We start from the raw sequence: 13,862 nt of genomic DNA on the forward strand, positions 1-13,862 counted from the left end.
TATAACACAATGGAAGCACTGACCGCAGCGAAATTAAACACTTAGGCTGAACCTCCATTCAGCAATGGCAAAGCAGGATCCACAGCAAAGCGGGACCCTTCCTTAAAAGCATCCGGCCCGACTAGATCCGTAACACCTTTCCGACCAGCCTTGCCTTCAGCTGTAGCGGAGGCGAGCAACAAGCCTCCGAGCACGGCCTCGCGAACGCTTAGAACAAGCACACATCTCCAACCGTGTCTCCTAAGGCATCACCGACGAGCCAAAGGTGTTAACTAGTGAGACGGTACACTGATTTTTTGGCCCGGGTACGAGCTGGGCTGCCTGTGCCAACTTCCCGGTTAGCGCCGGGGTCAGCCCTGAAGCGGGAGCGCCGCGTCCCCGCTGGCGAGCCTGCGCTGGGCACAACCCGAGGGGCCTGCGCTGGGCACAACCCGAGGGGCTAACATGTCGGGCGAGGGCCTCTGCGCCACGACCCAGGGCGGCACGCCCGTCACCTCGGCCTGCGCCTGCGACACCGGCCCGGCAGCCGAAGCCTCCGTGCTCTTGGGGCGGGAGGTGCTTCACCCCAGCTAGGCCGCAAGCCAGCCCGAGATGTCTCTCCCGTCGCCCTTTGCCCGGGAGCCGATGTCGCCTGAGAAGGGAAAGGCGCTCGCAGACGGAAGGCAGCCGCACCGGCCAGCGGCCGAGCCTGCCCGGGGCTCCCGCCGGCCCTCAGCGGGGCGGGCGGGCAGTGCAGCCGCGCCGCGACAGCCTCGGGAAAGGGGGAGCGCTCCTCCGCCCCGGCCGGGGCCTCAGGCTAACGGCCACCGGGACGGGGAAGAACCCTCCCAACCGCCAACTTCCGCCCCGCGATCACTTCCAGGTCGGCGAAGGCGGCAGGCGGCTTCCGGCGGGAGGATGCGGGGGACGACCGGCCGGCGCTAAATCGCCACCGCCAAATCGCCGCCGCCACCACCACCGCCGCGGTGGGCGCGGGGCGGCGGCGCTCGGCGCTGCCGGGGCAGGTGTCCGGTCCGCTCCCCTCACCGCGGGGCGGGGCTGGGGCGGCGGGGGGGCGTGGCGCCGGCAGGCTGCCCGCCCTCGCGGTGAGGGGCGGGGGGGGGGGCGCTGACCGTTAACGGCTCGTGAGGGCGGCGCGGGGCTGAGGGGGACCCGGCCTGGGGGGGGGGGGCTGCCTGCCCCCCGATCCCCAGAGGAGGAGGGTGAGGAGCGTGTTTTCGGCCGTCGGGTCTCGTCGGGACCCTCCCGCTAAGGGGTGCGGGTGGTGGTGGTGATGGGGGTGTCTCGCTTTCCTCACGCAGAAGATGTTGGTGTACTTCTGGGGGTTCCTGTACAGCAACTACGTTCGGTTTTGGCTGAAGTGGGTCTTGAGGCTGCTGACTCGGAAATGCGAACTGCAGCGCGTTTTCGAGGGCTCGAAGGCAGGTGCGCAGCGGACGCTGAGCGTAGGTAAGGAAGGGTGCTGAGCATAGGTAAGGAAGGGTGCCGAGCCGGGGGGGACTGGGTTGGAGCTTTAGAAACCTGGTCAGAAGCAGTGGTTGGAAACCAGTACCTGTCCCGAGTGCGGTGTCCCTCCCCTGCACCGCGTTTTCACCCTTCCCTCCTTCCCGGCTCTTCCATGAGAATTTTAAATCGGAATGCCAGGGCTAGTTGCCTTGCCTGCTTGCGACGGTAATTCCAGTTGGCTTCAAAAGAGTGAATCAGAAGTCTTGTATTGTTCCCCAGGGTCTTCCCGTCACTTTGTGTATGTTTTTTACCGTCCTGTTGTTAAAAAAGCCACGCAGAACAGACAAGAATGCACTTTTTTGGGGGGTGAGGGGAGGAAAAGTGATTAAATGCACAATTCTGCTTGATGCAGAATTTTGATCCAAAATAGTAATTTAAGAAACTACTAGATTTTGCCGTTTTAACAATAGCTTGAGGAGGTGACTTTGCGTCCTTATCCCTCAGTAATAAACACAAAAACGGTTCTAAGAATGGAAAAAATATCAAAAGATGTGCTTTTGTCTTCACACCTTTTCAAATATGTCTTTGTTTTTGTACATGTGATTGATCAGCGTTTTAAAAAATCCAAGTCTATTCTCGGCATTGAACTCGAGGATTATAAATCTGTGTAAATGAAGACTTTCAGTTACCTGATACACGTTGATTTTAAGACTGAGTAATTTTTGATTAATTACATGTATAAAAAGAGATGCAAAATTTTATAATGCTTACACACCACAAGAACACCCATTGTCAATTATTTAAAACAATTCGGTTCAATTTAACTGTGACGTTTACTTTTTTTGTATTGCAGAACATTCGCTGGAATCATCAAAGAATAAGGTAAAAGATGCTAGAGATGAAACTGTAATAAAACCTTCTTTCAGAGACAGATCCCAGGAAAGAACACGTGCATTTACTTTTTGAGGGTGGAGGAAAGTAGAGGAATAAAAGGCAAAGAGGAGAGAACAGCATTTTGGGTTCTGTATGCTGGGGTTAGTCAAGGTTTCTCAAAAATCACGCCATGTCCCTTCAAATGTTTGTTTCCATCTCTCTGAAAGATTACCTGCTCTTTAGCAGCGAGAGTCAGACAAGTCGTTATACAGAGCTTCTGTTCTTGGAGAGGGTCAGTTCTCCCTGTCACAGCAATCTCTCTTGCTGTTTTTGTAGAAACCAGAAGTGTGATACAGATAAATCAATTAAATGCAGTATATACAGTAGTGTCATGAATTGTTGAAAAAAAAAAAAAGTAATGCCAGTTTGTGGGTAGACATTTAACTGACAAGCTCATTCCAATTGTTCTGTAGCAGTTAGCTGTAAGCTAACACTTTAAACCCTCAAATTTGTATGTCTTGAGCAAAACTTATCCTCTTTAGACAGTGAGGCAATTGCATTCTCCCTTTTTCTAGCTGATCACTGCAGTGTGATGTTGAGAGAGAATATTAGTAACTGCCACAAGCGTCTTTGTTGCAGGAGAGGACAGTATGGGTGGGTCTTTTAGCATCTCTTAATTAAATGATTGTATCAAATATGTTAATGTTCAGTTTTAAAAGAGTTAACTTTTTGCTTTACTGAAATGAAGCTGCTTTGGTGTTAGCATGAATTGCCTTAAAGAATGCATTGTGACCATAAAAAATTGAGAAGATGAAGTTAAATTGTTGTGAAGCGATTTTAAGTGAGCAGCATATAATTATCATTACTAGTATTTGCCCTTTACTCTAGAAGACTGCAGAATAGCAGTATCTTACAGTAAGTTCTTTTGTTTTGCCCGAGCATTGAAACTTCAACTTCATTAGTTCACTGTGTCCTAATTGGAAAGCATTATTTCCTTACTGAAGTTTATCACTTTTGCTCCTCGATAGCTATGTTTCTTTCAATTGGATTAGGAAGAACATGTTTCAATTCGGCATTTGAAAGCAAACGAGAGCCTAGACTAGGCAACTCTCAAGCTTTTTCTTTATTCTTTAGGGGACTTCCGTGTAAATGTTGTTTACAGTCTGACAAAGTTACAAATCATGGTTTTATGTAATTATGGCAGATCTTTTATATGTGATTTGAGCCCATTTATTGTAAATGTTTGCAATAAATTGACTGTTCTCCTCATATGGTAAAGGATACAAACATGGCAGGTATACAAATGTTGAGAAATAAGAATAAAGTAGATGATCAATTTCTGCATTCCTCATGAAGTCTTTTACTGCATTTCCTAGGTTTTAAGAAATGCTGTACATGTTGAGGAAGCTGAAGTGGAGAAGTGTGTCAGAGATGTAATGAAAGAAAAGAAAATTGAACAGAAGGATACAGGGTACGTTTGGAACCTGAACATAAGTTCTTCGTGGCAGATAATTCTGACTTCTTTGTGTGTTCTTGCAGTTGCTTAAAATGACACAATATTTAGACCATGCAGCACAAATCTTTAGAATGAAATTTGAAAATAAAGTATGGTTATGTCCTCTTCAGTTCTAGAAAATAAATTGCAAAATTTTAATTGACATGGATTTGGGATAACTGCACCTCTATCTTGCAAGTCCCTTCTGTTACTCCTTGTTTCTAAGTAGTATGATTATTTCATAGGTTGATTACGTGAAATAATTGCTTAGCTATATCTGAGAGTATAGTGATGCTTGATTACTGTTTGCATTCATCTGCATAAGTAATTATGAGCAATTGAGAGGAAAAATTGTGAATAGTCAACATTTTTAAAGTTTCATGAAATGCTTCTTTGAAGCTGTAGGTATTTCTGACAAAGTTTCACTTTAAGACTTACAAAAAGTTTGGTAGGTGGAGGTACAGGGGCCAGGATGATATATGGAGTTCTCTTGTGTCATCACAGATTGTAGCCAAGTTATTTTTTTCTTCCATAATTTAAATGAATAGGGCCTGACTGTGCAGCACTGGAATCACCTAGAGGTTTTTGGTTTGGTTTTTATTTTTTTTTTTAAGTAGAAATAAGATCCATATAGCAGTATACTTAATGAATATGCTGTAGTTGGAAGGATAAACATAAAGCAGTTCCTAATTCTAGTGTTTACACTGCATTGACATAAGACGGGTCTTATCTGGTAGTTCAAGCAAGAATTTATGGCTGACTACACCTCTTTAATAGCTTCTGTGTGGTGTTTTGTTATTATTTCAGGTTTAAGACAAATCTGCATATATCCTTACTGCAGATATCAGGTTATAAAAAACTTTATTTGAATGTGGAAAATCTGAGGAAGGTCCCGTATGATTCAGATAACGAAGAACACGAGGAACAGTTAATTGAGGTGAAAATAATCTTTTAAATACAAAAGCTGTTTGTTTTTTTCCTCCAAGTCCAACAGCTTGAATGAACTTAATTTATTGGTAGTATTCTTACCAGCTGGCCTATTTAAAGCTCTTTTCTACTTGTGAACTGGTAAGCCATTATAGAAGTGTTGCATTAAAATACAACATCAATGCAAAGCAAATTAGTAAACTCGAGTTGCACTGGGATTATTTTGTGTGAAATCACACATAACAACAACATATAAGTAGCAAAATAATTTTGTAACAGGTCACTGAAGGATCATAACTAAAGAGATATTTAACCTTATGCACATCTCTAACTTTGTAAACCAGTAATTACTAAATGAAAAAAAAGACACCAGTGTTCTCTTATTACTGCATCCCAGTCAATGTCAAAGAGGATAGTTTAATGCTGGAAGATAAAAACTATCAGTAATGTATTTTAGGTAACAATAAATAATAGTGAGCAAATAATATAATACTGCTTGAGGCTTTTTAAAATAGCTTCTACTGTGCAAATATATTAGCCTGTCACTTTCTTAGCATTTCATAATTATGTCAACTTGCTATGCAAGTCCCAACATTGACGTGTTAAGGAAGCGTTCACTTGTTTCAGTTTATAGCTGTCCTATCATAAAATTATGCCTAAATTAATTTCTGAAGTGAAAGAAGGCTTTGTTTCTTTGGTATTGATACAGTGGCTTTGCCCATGAAGGGAAATTACCGCATTTAATGTTAAATGTAATAATTTTCATAATTGCTGAAATAAGCCGTTGTAGTATGACTCCAGATTGACACTAATAGAAAAAGAACAGCATGCAGATTGTATCCTGTTCCTTGGTGAATGGTTTCTAATGTGCAGCAGCAAGTGTTCTGAATTATGTGACTTGGAATACTTTAGCAGCTGTGCATAACATGGAAGCATATTTGTGCAGCTTTGGAATTTGCTGATGCCTCATGAGAATCTGAAGGCCAGAATCACCAAGCAGTGGTGTGACATTGGCTTCCAAGGTGATGATCCCAAAACAGACTTCAGAGGAATGGGCCTGCTGGGGTTAGTGAATCTGGTGTAAGTGAAAAGAAGTATTTAATTTCTGTTGTAATTAATTTTCAATATCTATGAATTTTCTCTAGTTAGTGCTATTTGTAATAAAGACTGAATAGAAGCAAATAGAAATGGTGGCTTCTGTACTGTGGAAAACAGTATTTTCTAAATAAGTCAACATGTCTAGTGGCTGCACATCTGTAAATGTGTGGTTGGGTAGAGACCAACAAGTGAGGGGAGGAACAGAAAGTTGCCCAAGATGCTGTATTTTTTTTTGTTGTCATATGATAGATTTGATAGGTTATAACTTAGAAAGTAACTTGTCAAAAGCTTTTGAAATTCCTGAATTCATTACTGTCATGAAAAATAAACAGGTTTGCATAACTTTGCTAAGGTATTTTGTGGACTTGGGTGAACTTAATATTTGATGTTCAGATCACAATGGTTTTTATCTTTTTTTTTTTTACTGTATTAGTTCATGCTGAATAGAATTCCATTTGCTACCTTTTCTTTGGTTTTCATTTTGTGCCATTTTTCAGTACAGAGTATTATTCAGCTTTAGTTTAAAGCTATACATTTTGATGTTGAACACATTAATTTTTTTTTTTTTTTTAATAAGAACTTAAAAAAAAGTAATGGAAGATCCTGTTTTAAACTGACAGGTATTTTAGTAAGCATTACACCAATGAAGCTCGTCAGATCCTTTCTCGTTCAAATCACCCAAAGCTGGGGTAAGTCTCTATATGACTTTTTCTGGCTTGTTCTGTGTAAGAGCTCATGTGAAGACTGCAAGTATGTGTCCTGAAGGTAAACAGGAAAATATTTGTGGTTTTTTCCATTAAAGGAAGAAAAAAGGGCCAAAGTAGAAAGGTGTGAGAAACAGAACACAGAAATCAATTTCAGGCTGGGAACTATGTGCAGCTTCCCCCCGCCCCCCCCCCCCTCCCCGCCATCTCAGAATAGACTTGTTTAGACAAAAATGTTGCAAAATACCGGCTTTGGTTAACACAGTGAACACCTTTAACATCATAGTTAGCTTTATTTGTAATAGGCTTAGATTAGATTTAGAAATGAATACTTATGTTTTGCCTTCTTACTGATCTTGTGTTGGGATGGTATAGATTATCTCTTAAGGTCCCTTTTTTGCTAGGTTTCTGTTCTGTAATAAGTATATAAAAATAGATGTTTTGTTGTTGTTCAACTTCATTTTGTAAAACTTTGCATATTAAAATATTTAGCTCATTTTACAGGGAAATACACTCTAAAACCAGTCAGATACAGAAGAAAGCTGGTAAACCTGTGTATATAATCTGATCCATCTAGTCCCCAGTTAACTCGTTCACCTACCAAGAATGGGAGGCTTTCATGACTTCAACTGTAAATAATATTACCTTGTGCAACTAGGTCACGAATAGGATATCCGAGACATTTAGATCAAATAAATACCCATATCACTGACACAAATTAATCCTTTTATTTTTCCCTTCCCCCAGAAACACTCATTTTAACAGTCCTTTAAGGATTTCTGTTGTAGTACTTTCAATACCATGCAATAGAAAACCAGATTTTTTTTAGCTTGGAAGACCAGGCTGAGATGGCCATTCCATTTATACTGTAACAATGTTTTTGATGTCCGATTTTTAATATTCCAGCAGATTTAATGATTTCAAAGGAGCAAATTGAGGTCAATGTTTATAAGCCTTACCGTCTCATTATTGCCTAATGGAGGCATTTGCCATACTATTGTATAGGAAAGTAGCGTTTTTAAATAACATACATGGTTGTATGCACCAGGGAATGGAAGGACCGGTCTGTAGGCTGGAGTCAGCTTGTCAACAAGTATCATAGGGAAAATTGACTCTTACAGTTATCCTAATGCAGGCTGTTTCAGGGAAGCTTTTAAGTCCTTCGATCCATAAGGTAAAATGTGACCTATGATTGGTGTTTGCAGATATTCTTATGCAATAGTCGGAATCAATCTGACAGAAATGGCATACAGCTTGCTTAAGAATGGTGCTTTGAAGTCTCATCTGTACAACATGGTCTTTGGGTTGCCACAGATGGAGCACTTCCATCAGTTTTACTGTAAGTATCTGTAGCTTCTTTAGTATGGACTACTACCGGGGGGAGGCCTACAAGGTAGAGTTTAGGTTTTTTGGAGTGCGTTTCCACTCTTTTCTCATTTGCCAGAGCAAGCTGTTTATCTTCTGGATCAGGTATTGGAAATGCACCTGATGCTTAAACACTGTGGTACAGAAATGTACGTTTAAGGGATAAATTTGGATGGCTTTCTATATATTAGAGACTGGAGTCTGAGAACTCGGTATTTGCAGATTTGTTTTTTTTATTCATTATTACAGTGTCCAGAAGCTTGCTGTTGACCAGGATGGGACAGTCCCTACTTTAAGAGATTGAATAGAGTCTAGAGGATCATTCTAGGTCTAGCTAGATCAAGGCAGAAAATTGTGGAGGTTATTTTTGCAGATCTGTATTTTATTTTCTTCACAGGTTATCTGGTTTATGAGTTTGACAAGTTCTGGTTTGAAGAAGAACCAGAAAGCATTATGCACTTCAACCAGTACAGAGAAAAATTCCATGAAAAAATTAAGGGACTTCTACTGGATTGTGATGCGATACTAACCTTACAAAACACAAAGAAACCTTAACTCCTCTGCTGTCTATGAGGTTCTGCATCAAAAGTGGAATTACGCATTTGGACAGAAGTTTTGCTTGTTTCACCAAAAACTGTTTAACAGTAGAACTTTTTTTTTTTTTTTTTACATTTAAAAAAATAATCAAAATTCAGTTAAGAAAGCTTGGACAATCAACCTCTGTTTACAGGTCTTTATATGCTATTCTCCAAAGGACAGCCTTTTTAAAAAAAAAAAAAACAAAAACAAAACAAAAACAAACAAAACCCAACAAACCAACACAAAAAACAACCCACAAATCTCAAGAGCCTCTGGATCACTTGCTTTCACAATTTCTTTTATACTTCTTGGTGCAGGAACATGAAGCAGGTATTTATAACGCATCATGTTTTCCATGAATAGGTTTGACTGTTAATTGTCTTTTAAAAGCTTCTTTTAGTTGAAATTACTCTGGTTTTAGACTTCCTGCGTTCTGGTTCTGTACATGTAGTTGATCATTCACTTGTCAGTGTTAAATTTCTCTAATGAAGAGGTCCACGAAGGGAACGTATTAGTCACTTATGATTTTGGAGAAGAGGCTTAATCCATCAACATACTAGTGTACTTACCAGAAATTACTTCTGGCTAAGGAAGTTTTTTTTTTTAATCTATGGATTTGTACCAGCAAATTCCAATGCTTGGAAAAAGCTTAGTTTGCAAACAAACAAAAGGAACCACAAATCACCAGTGTGAGGATCAGATCCTCAGACTAAAGCTACTCATTCTAAAAATACTCCTACTGTAAAAAATTTCAGTTCTTTCTAATCTGACTTCAGCTGCTCAGGCTGCTTGCCTTTGTATCCATTGTCAGCCCTTTCTTAGCAGCTAATGGGGTATTCTCAGTGGGAAGTACAAAAGAGTTAGTTTGGCCCTTTTATAAAGTTCAGCCATTAAAAACCTTTATTGCAGCTGCAGTCCCTATTTTGTGAAAATAAATTCACACCTGAGTACAAGTCTCTAACAAAGATGTATTTTCCATGGAAGGGATGCAACTGCAACGTGTTCCTTAATCTTGGCAACCTCAGACAATCTAGTCAATAGGACTAAATATCTATATTGTGACTAATTATTGCTTAAAGCAACTTTAAACAGATTTGGTATGACCATCACTTCATTTTCTAAAACCTACTATTAAATAAGTGCCTTCTGCTTTATTCAATCACTGTTTTATTTTGATTCTGTAACCAGATCGTAGCCTTAGAAGCTTGAGTTATTTGGGAAAGACTCTTTCAGTATATACCTAAATAGCACACAGTGGCACAAAATTTGTATGCTAATAGAAGCTTTCATGCCTTTTTTTTTTTTTTTTTTTAAATCATCTCAGGTAAATTAGTTAACTTCTAGTCAATGACTAATCATGAAGAGATTCCTGAAGAATACAAACATTGAACATGAGAAGAAAAAAAGACAAACCCCTTTTTGTAATGAGTGATGTTACACTACATAAGTATTAAATGTATTATTATAATAGGTAATACTACACCTTCTTGGAGATAATCAAAACCCAACCGGACATGGTCCTAAGCAGCCTTCTGCAGGTGACCCTGCTTTGGGCAGGGGGTTGGACTCGGTGATCTCCAGAGGCGCCTTCCCACCTCAGTAATTCTGTGAGTCTGTATTGTGTAACTAGTGACTTCTTGCACTGCATCCATCCAATTGCTCTTGATCCCTTAAATGTTGGTGATCTCCTATTTGTGGGAAAGCTCCTGACCAGGGTAGACAGTATGTATGTAGGAGGTAATGCAGTTCTGTTTCCTTTTTATGATACCTTAGGTATAGACAAGAGTTAAACAATTCTGAAGTTTAACACGTGCAGGGTAGAGAAGGGTTCATCTCATCTGTGTTGGGTTGATGCTATTCTACTAAAAAAAAAAAAAAAGTGACTTGAATATGCTTGTAGGGAGAGTATTTATGGTTATGCCATGGCTTGTAAGCTGAAGAGCTAAACTGACTAGATTAGATATAAAACTGACCACAGGAAGCCTAGTTCTTCTGCTACTCCCAGGTACTTCAGTCCTGTAATTCTTGCCACTGAAAAAGCTGAGATCCTGTGGAGAGTGTTCTGGGAGTCAGGTCCTGCCATAGAGCTCTGAAAGTGGACTCTTTCCCAGTGGCAGAGAGGTTAGTTGTCTGTTACTCTCTAGCCCCAGCTTCTGTCGTGTTTGTCTTCCTTCATTCATTTTGCTATTGCTTGTAGATCTCCTTTGCAAGCAACATGAGACTGATGTTGAATTTCAGAAGTGACCCCAATATGTTTAGCAGCAGCATCAGGAAAGGCAATCCCATTCTTTATTTTCATCTACTGCTTGCAAGCAAGTAACAAAATTGCTTGAGCCATCTCTCTGAAACACTCCCCTGTGCTAGAGTTTGTAACCTTTTTTTCCTTTTGACAACAGGTGCAAAAATAATCTATGCCCTCCTCTTTCCAGCCTTGAAACTTTCACTTGGCTCATTGTTCACTAGCAGACTGACATTTAACTACTGCTGAAGCTTTTAAAGCCCAGCCATCAAGTTTCAGATTTCCTATCACACACCGAAGACATTTTATTGTAGAATGTAGACTGAGCCCAATGTGAGATGCATCTTCATTAGCTTTTTGGTTTTTTTTCTCTTTTTTAAAAATCAAACTGTGAGCTGGGAGCAAACTGTGGCAGTATACAAACAAAAAAAGTAACCCCAAAAGTAACCCAAATCAGATGAGTGAGATACACAGGAATGCATTAGTTTGCCTGTAGTAATTAAAGTGAATGTTTATGTTAGGCTTCAATACACCTTCCCAGTAAACGGTTAGAATTTGCATGTAGTTTTGTATGATCAAGTAGGCCAGTCCTGTCTAGAAGTCACTCACTATAGGTAGACTAGTACTGGGTGTCCCTCTTTTGCACCAGTGGTAGGCTAATTGTATTATGGTGGTAGCTAGAAAATACATGGAAAACAGTAAAGTTGTTTTTAGGGAAGGGAAGAACAATGTTTTACTAGTCAGCGGTATTTTAATACTAACTCTGTTGTAGGGCGACAATCCTAAGGTTATGCAAGATTCAGAATGGAGGTAGGCCACCTTTCTGCAAGTTGATATAATCAATTTGTTTAATATCAGAATTTGTTGCTCATGGTTTATTCTAAGAGTCCTAAAACCTTAGTAAATTCTCTTGTTATTTATTAACTGTCATGTTTTAAAGTATGTATTACCTTATTAGAATTTGCAAGTACTGTTAGTTTTCTAACTTGCTGCCTCTTTAAAGCATTCACTATGTGAAAACTTATATGCAATAGTAGTTTTAGAAAAAAAAAAATCTAAAACTGAAGACAAAAAGGTGGTTTTCTAATTTTTTTGTTGTTGTTGTTCCTGTAGCAACTGTTTAACAAGCTACCTCCACTTTTGTTGTTTAGTGTATGCTTGAAACACGGTGCTACTCCCTGAACAAATTAATCTGAAGATAAGTAGAAGTTTACCACAGGCAGAAGTAAAATCTAGTCCTTCAATAAGTAAACACAGTGCTCCGTAAGTAACCAACTTGATTGGAAAGCGAGTTGAAGACAGTGCTACTTAGGAAGAAGGAAACTGAGAATGTTTTTAAACGGATTGTGCTGCTGTCATCTGATACAGCAGTGTAAAGAATAGGGTGTTTTGTCCTAAAGGACAATAGGAAAAGGGGCCAATTTAAGCACCTCGGATAAATAGGTTTGGATTTCCACTCTTTGAAAAACAAAACAAAATGCAAACAAAAAATTAAACACACACACACAAAGCCCCAAGCATTCATTTTCCAGTTTTTCCATCCTAGTTTAAGTAACAAACATTTCACAAAAAAAAACCTGTTAGCTTTGTTTTAAGAGTTACCATGATGAAAAAGTTTGTATTTAGTTAGATGGGAGTTCAGCAGTCAGTATTCTTGAAAATACTGCTAGTGAATGTGTGGTAAAGATGTAACCTGTCATACTTGTTTTGTGTTGCTGTAGTACAATGGTGATCAATCTTTGGACTGATGTTTCTTGTGCCAGTCTGTATATTGTCTTTCTCTAGGGAAGAAGGAAAAAAAAAAAAAAAAAAAAAAAAAAAGACAGCCCAAGACAGCGTGTGGGCAGTTTCTTCTTATCACACTGTGCTTAGATAGCCGCATACTAATAGAAATTTGTGTTTTCCACAATATAAAAGCAATAACGTAAACTGTGATGTCTGTGTAATAGAAAGAGATGTTTACAATGGTAACAAATAAAGAGCGAGTTATTTCAAAATATTGTCAACATTAGTGTGTTATGGCCTGCTAGAAAACGTAACTATTTCCAGTTAGCCTCATGCTCTTATGCCTGTGCATTGTGCTGTGAGAGAAAGCTTTATCCTATCTTCTTTTTTTTTGTGTGTAGTTACATTTGGTTTGGGTGTGGGTTTTTTTTGTTGTTGTTGGTTTTGTTTTTTTTTTTTTAGAGGTCTCTGGTTCTCATACTGGGCTTGTGTTTGTGCCTAGGAAATGCATTATTAGGGAATAATGCTATAGCAGAGACTGTTGAAATGGCAGGCAGCAGACCATAGGTGTGTAGGGAAGCTGAACTGGAAAACACAACAACAGCTGGAACAAAGCCTAGCTGGCTCACTTACGTTTTCTAGTTTTTAAGTCATTCAAGATATGTACCTTAGATCAAACACCATAGGAAAGGGATAAGATTTAAATCTGATGGCAAGATCCATACAAAGACTGTTTGTTTTTAACTCTCAAGATTAGTCCGATACCACAGAAAACATGCTTACATGCAAGTCCACTTGAAATCTTACATCTATTGTAACCGGAAACTCTGCAATGGGGAAGTCCGAGTTCGACACATATTATGAAGTTGTGTCCGTTACAGCCTTTAACGCCCCCTCGCCCCCCGACCTTTGTCAAGCTGTTATTCCTAACTGAAGTCACAGCTAGGGCATATGGCCCAGACCAGTGGCGTTGGCGTGAGGTGAGGGGAAAGGCTTCCTGCCCAGGGGCTTCTCTAGCCATCGTCTTGCTTTGTCCTACACCTGACCTGAAAGGTGGCGGCATCCCTTTTTTCAAATTCTTTTGGTCCATGCTACAGCACATAGACCTCGCTTCCTTGATATATAGCACATACCAAAAGCATATTGGGTTGGAGGGAGGCAGAGAGTAGTTTTGCTGAGTTTCTTTAGCTAGAGTACTACATTGCTCTCTTTTGTGATGGACCAGGATTTTGATTATGGAATGTAAGAGAATATTACACAGGAAGGCTGCCATACTCTGCAGCAAGTGGTAGAGATTCATTACTGCTTTATTTCAGTTGTTCCTAAAATCCTGACTTTAAAAAAACCTCTGTTTTTAATTTTAAAAAACCCCCAACAAACCAACATAAAAACCAACCAAACCCAAACCAAA

The 13,862-nt window shown here is 40.0% G+C and overlaps 1 protein-coding gene across 5 annotated transcripts; it reads left to right on the forward strand.

Annotated features, from left to right (window-relative positions):
- Nucleotides 1-854: 854 nt before the first annotated feature.
- ELMOD2 (ELMO domain containing 2) lies at nucleotides 855-12,723 on the forward strand. 5 transcript variants are annotated; one of them, XM_069779612.1, is made up of 9 exons: nucleotides 855-1,000; nucleotides 1,302-1,449; nucleotides 2,300-2,328; nucleotides 3,696-3,790; nucleotides 4,622-4,751; nucleotides 5,688-5,806; nucleotides 6,460-6,528; nucleotides 7,749-7,882; nucleotides 8,306-12,723. In XM_069779612.1, the coding sequence occupies exons 2-9, from the start codon at nucleotides 1,305-1,307 to the stop codon at nucleotides 8,461-8,463; spliced, it is 879 nt and encodes a 292-aa protein (XP_069635713.1). In that variant the 5' UTR covers nucleotides 855-1,000; nucleotides 1,302-1,304; the 3' UTR covers nucleotides 8,464-12,723. The 5 variants fall into 5 exon arrangements, with proteins under 5 accessions (XP_069635713.1, XP_069635678.1, XP_069635687.1 ...); XM_069779577.1 differs by having other exon boundaries at nucleotides 856-1,000; nucleotides 5,688-5,821; XM_069779586.1 differs by having other exon boundaries at nucleotides 859-1,004; nucleotides 5,688-5,821.
- The last annotated feature ends 1,139 nt before the right edge of the window (nucleotides 12,724-13,862 follow it).

The sequence above is a fragment of the Haliaeetus albicilla genome, chromosome 1, assembly GCF_947461875.1.
Source record: "Haliaeetus albicilla chromosome 1, bHalAlb1.1, whole genome shotgun sequence".
Taxonomy (NCBI): Eukaryota; Metazoa; Chordata; class Aves; order Accipitriformes; family Accipitridae; genus Haliaeetus; species Haliaeetus albicilla.

Excerpts from the sequence above, each read along its gene's own strand:
- ELMOD2 (XM_069779577.1), top strand. The coding sequence starts at position 1,305 with ATGTTGGTGTACTTCTGGGGGTTCCTGTACAGCAACTACGTTCGGTTT. Across the intron at positions 5,822-6,459 it reads CTGGGGTTAGTGAATCTGGT|GTATTTTAGTAAGCATTACA; the intron begins GTAAGTGAAAAG and ends TTAAACTGACAG. Across the intron at positions 6,529-7,748 it reads TCAAATCACCCAAAGCTGGG|ATATTCTTATGCAATAGTCG; the intron begins GTAAGTCTCTAT and ends TGGTGTTTGCAG.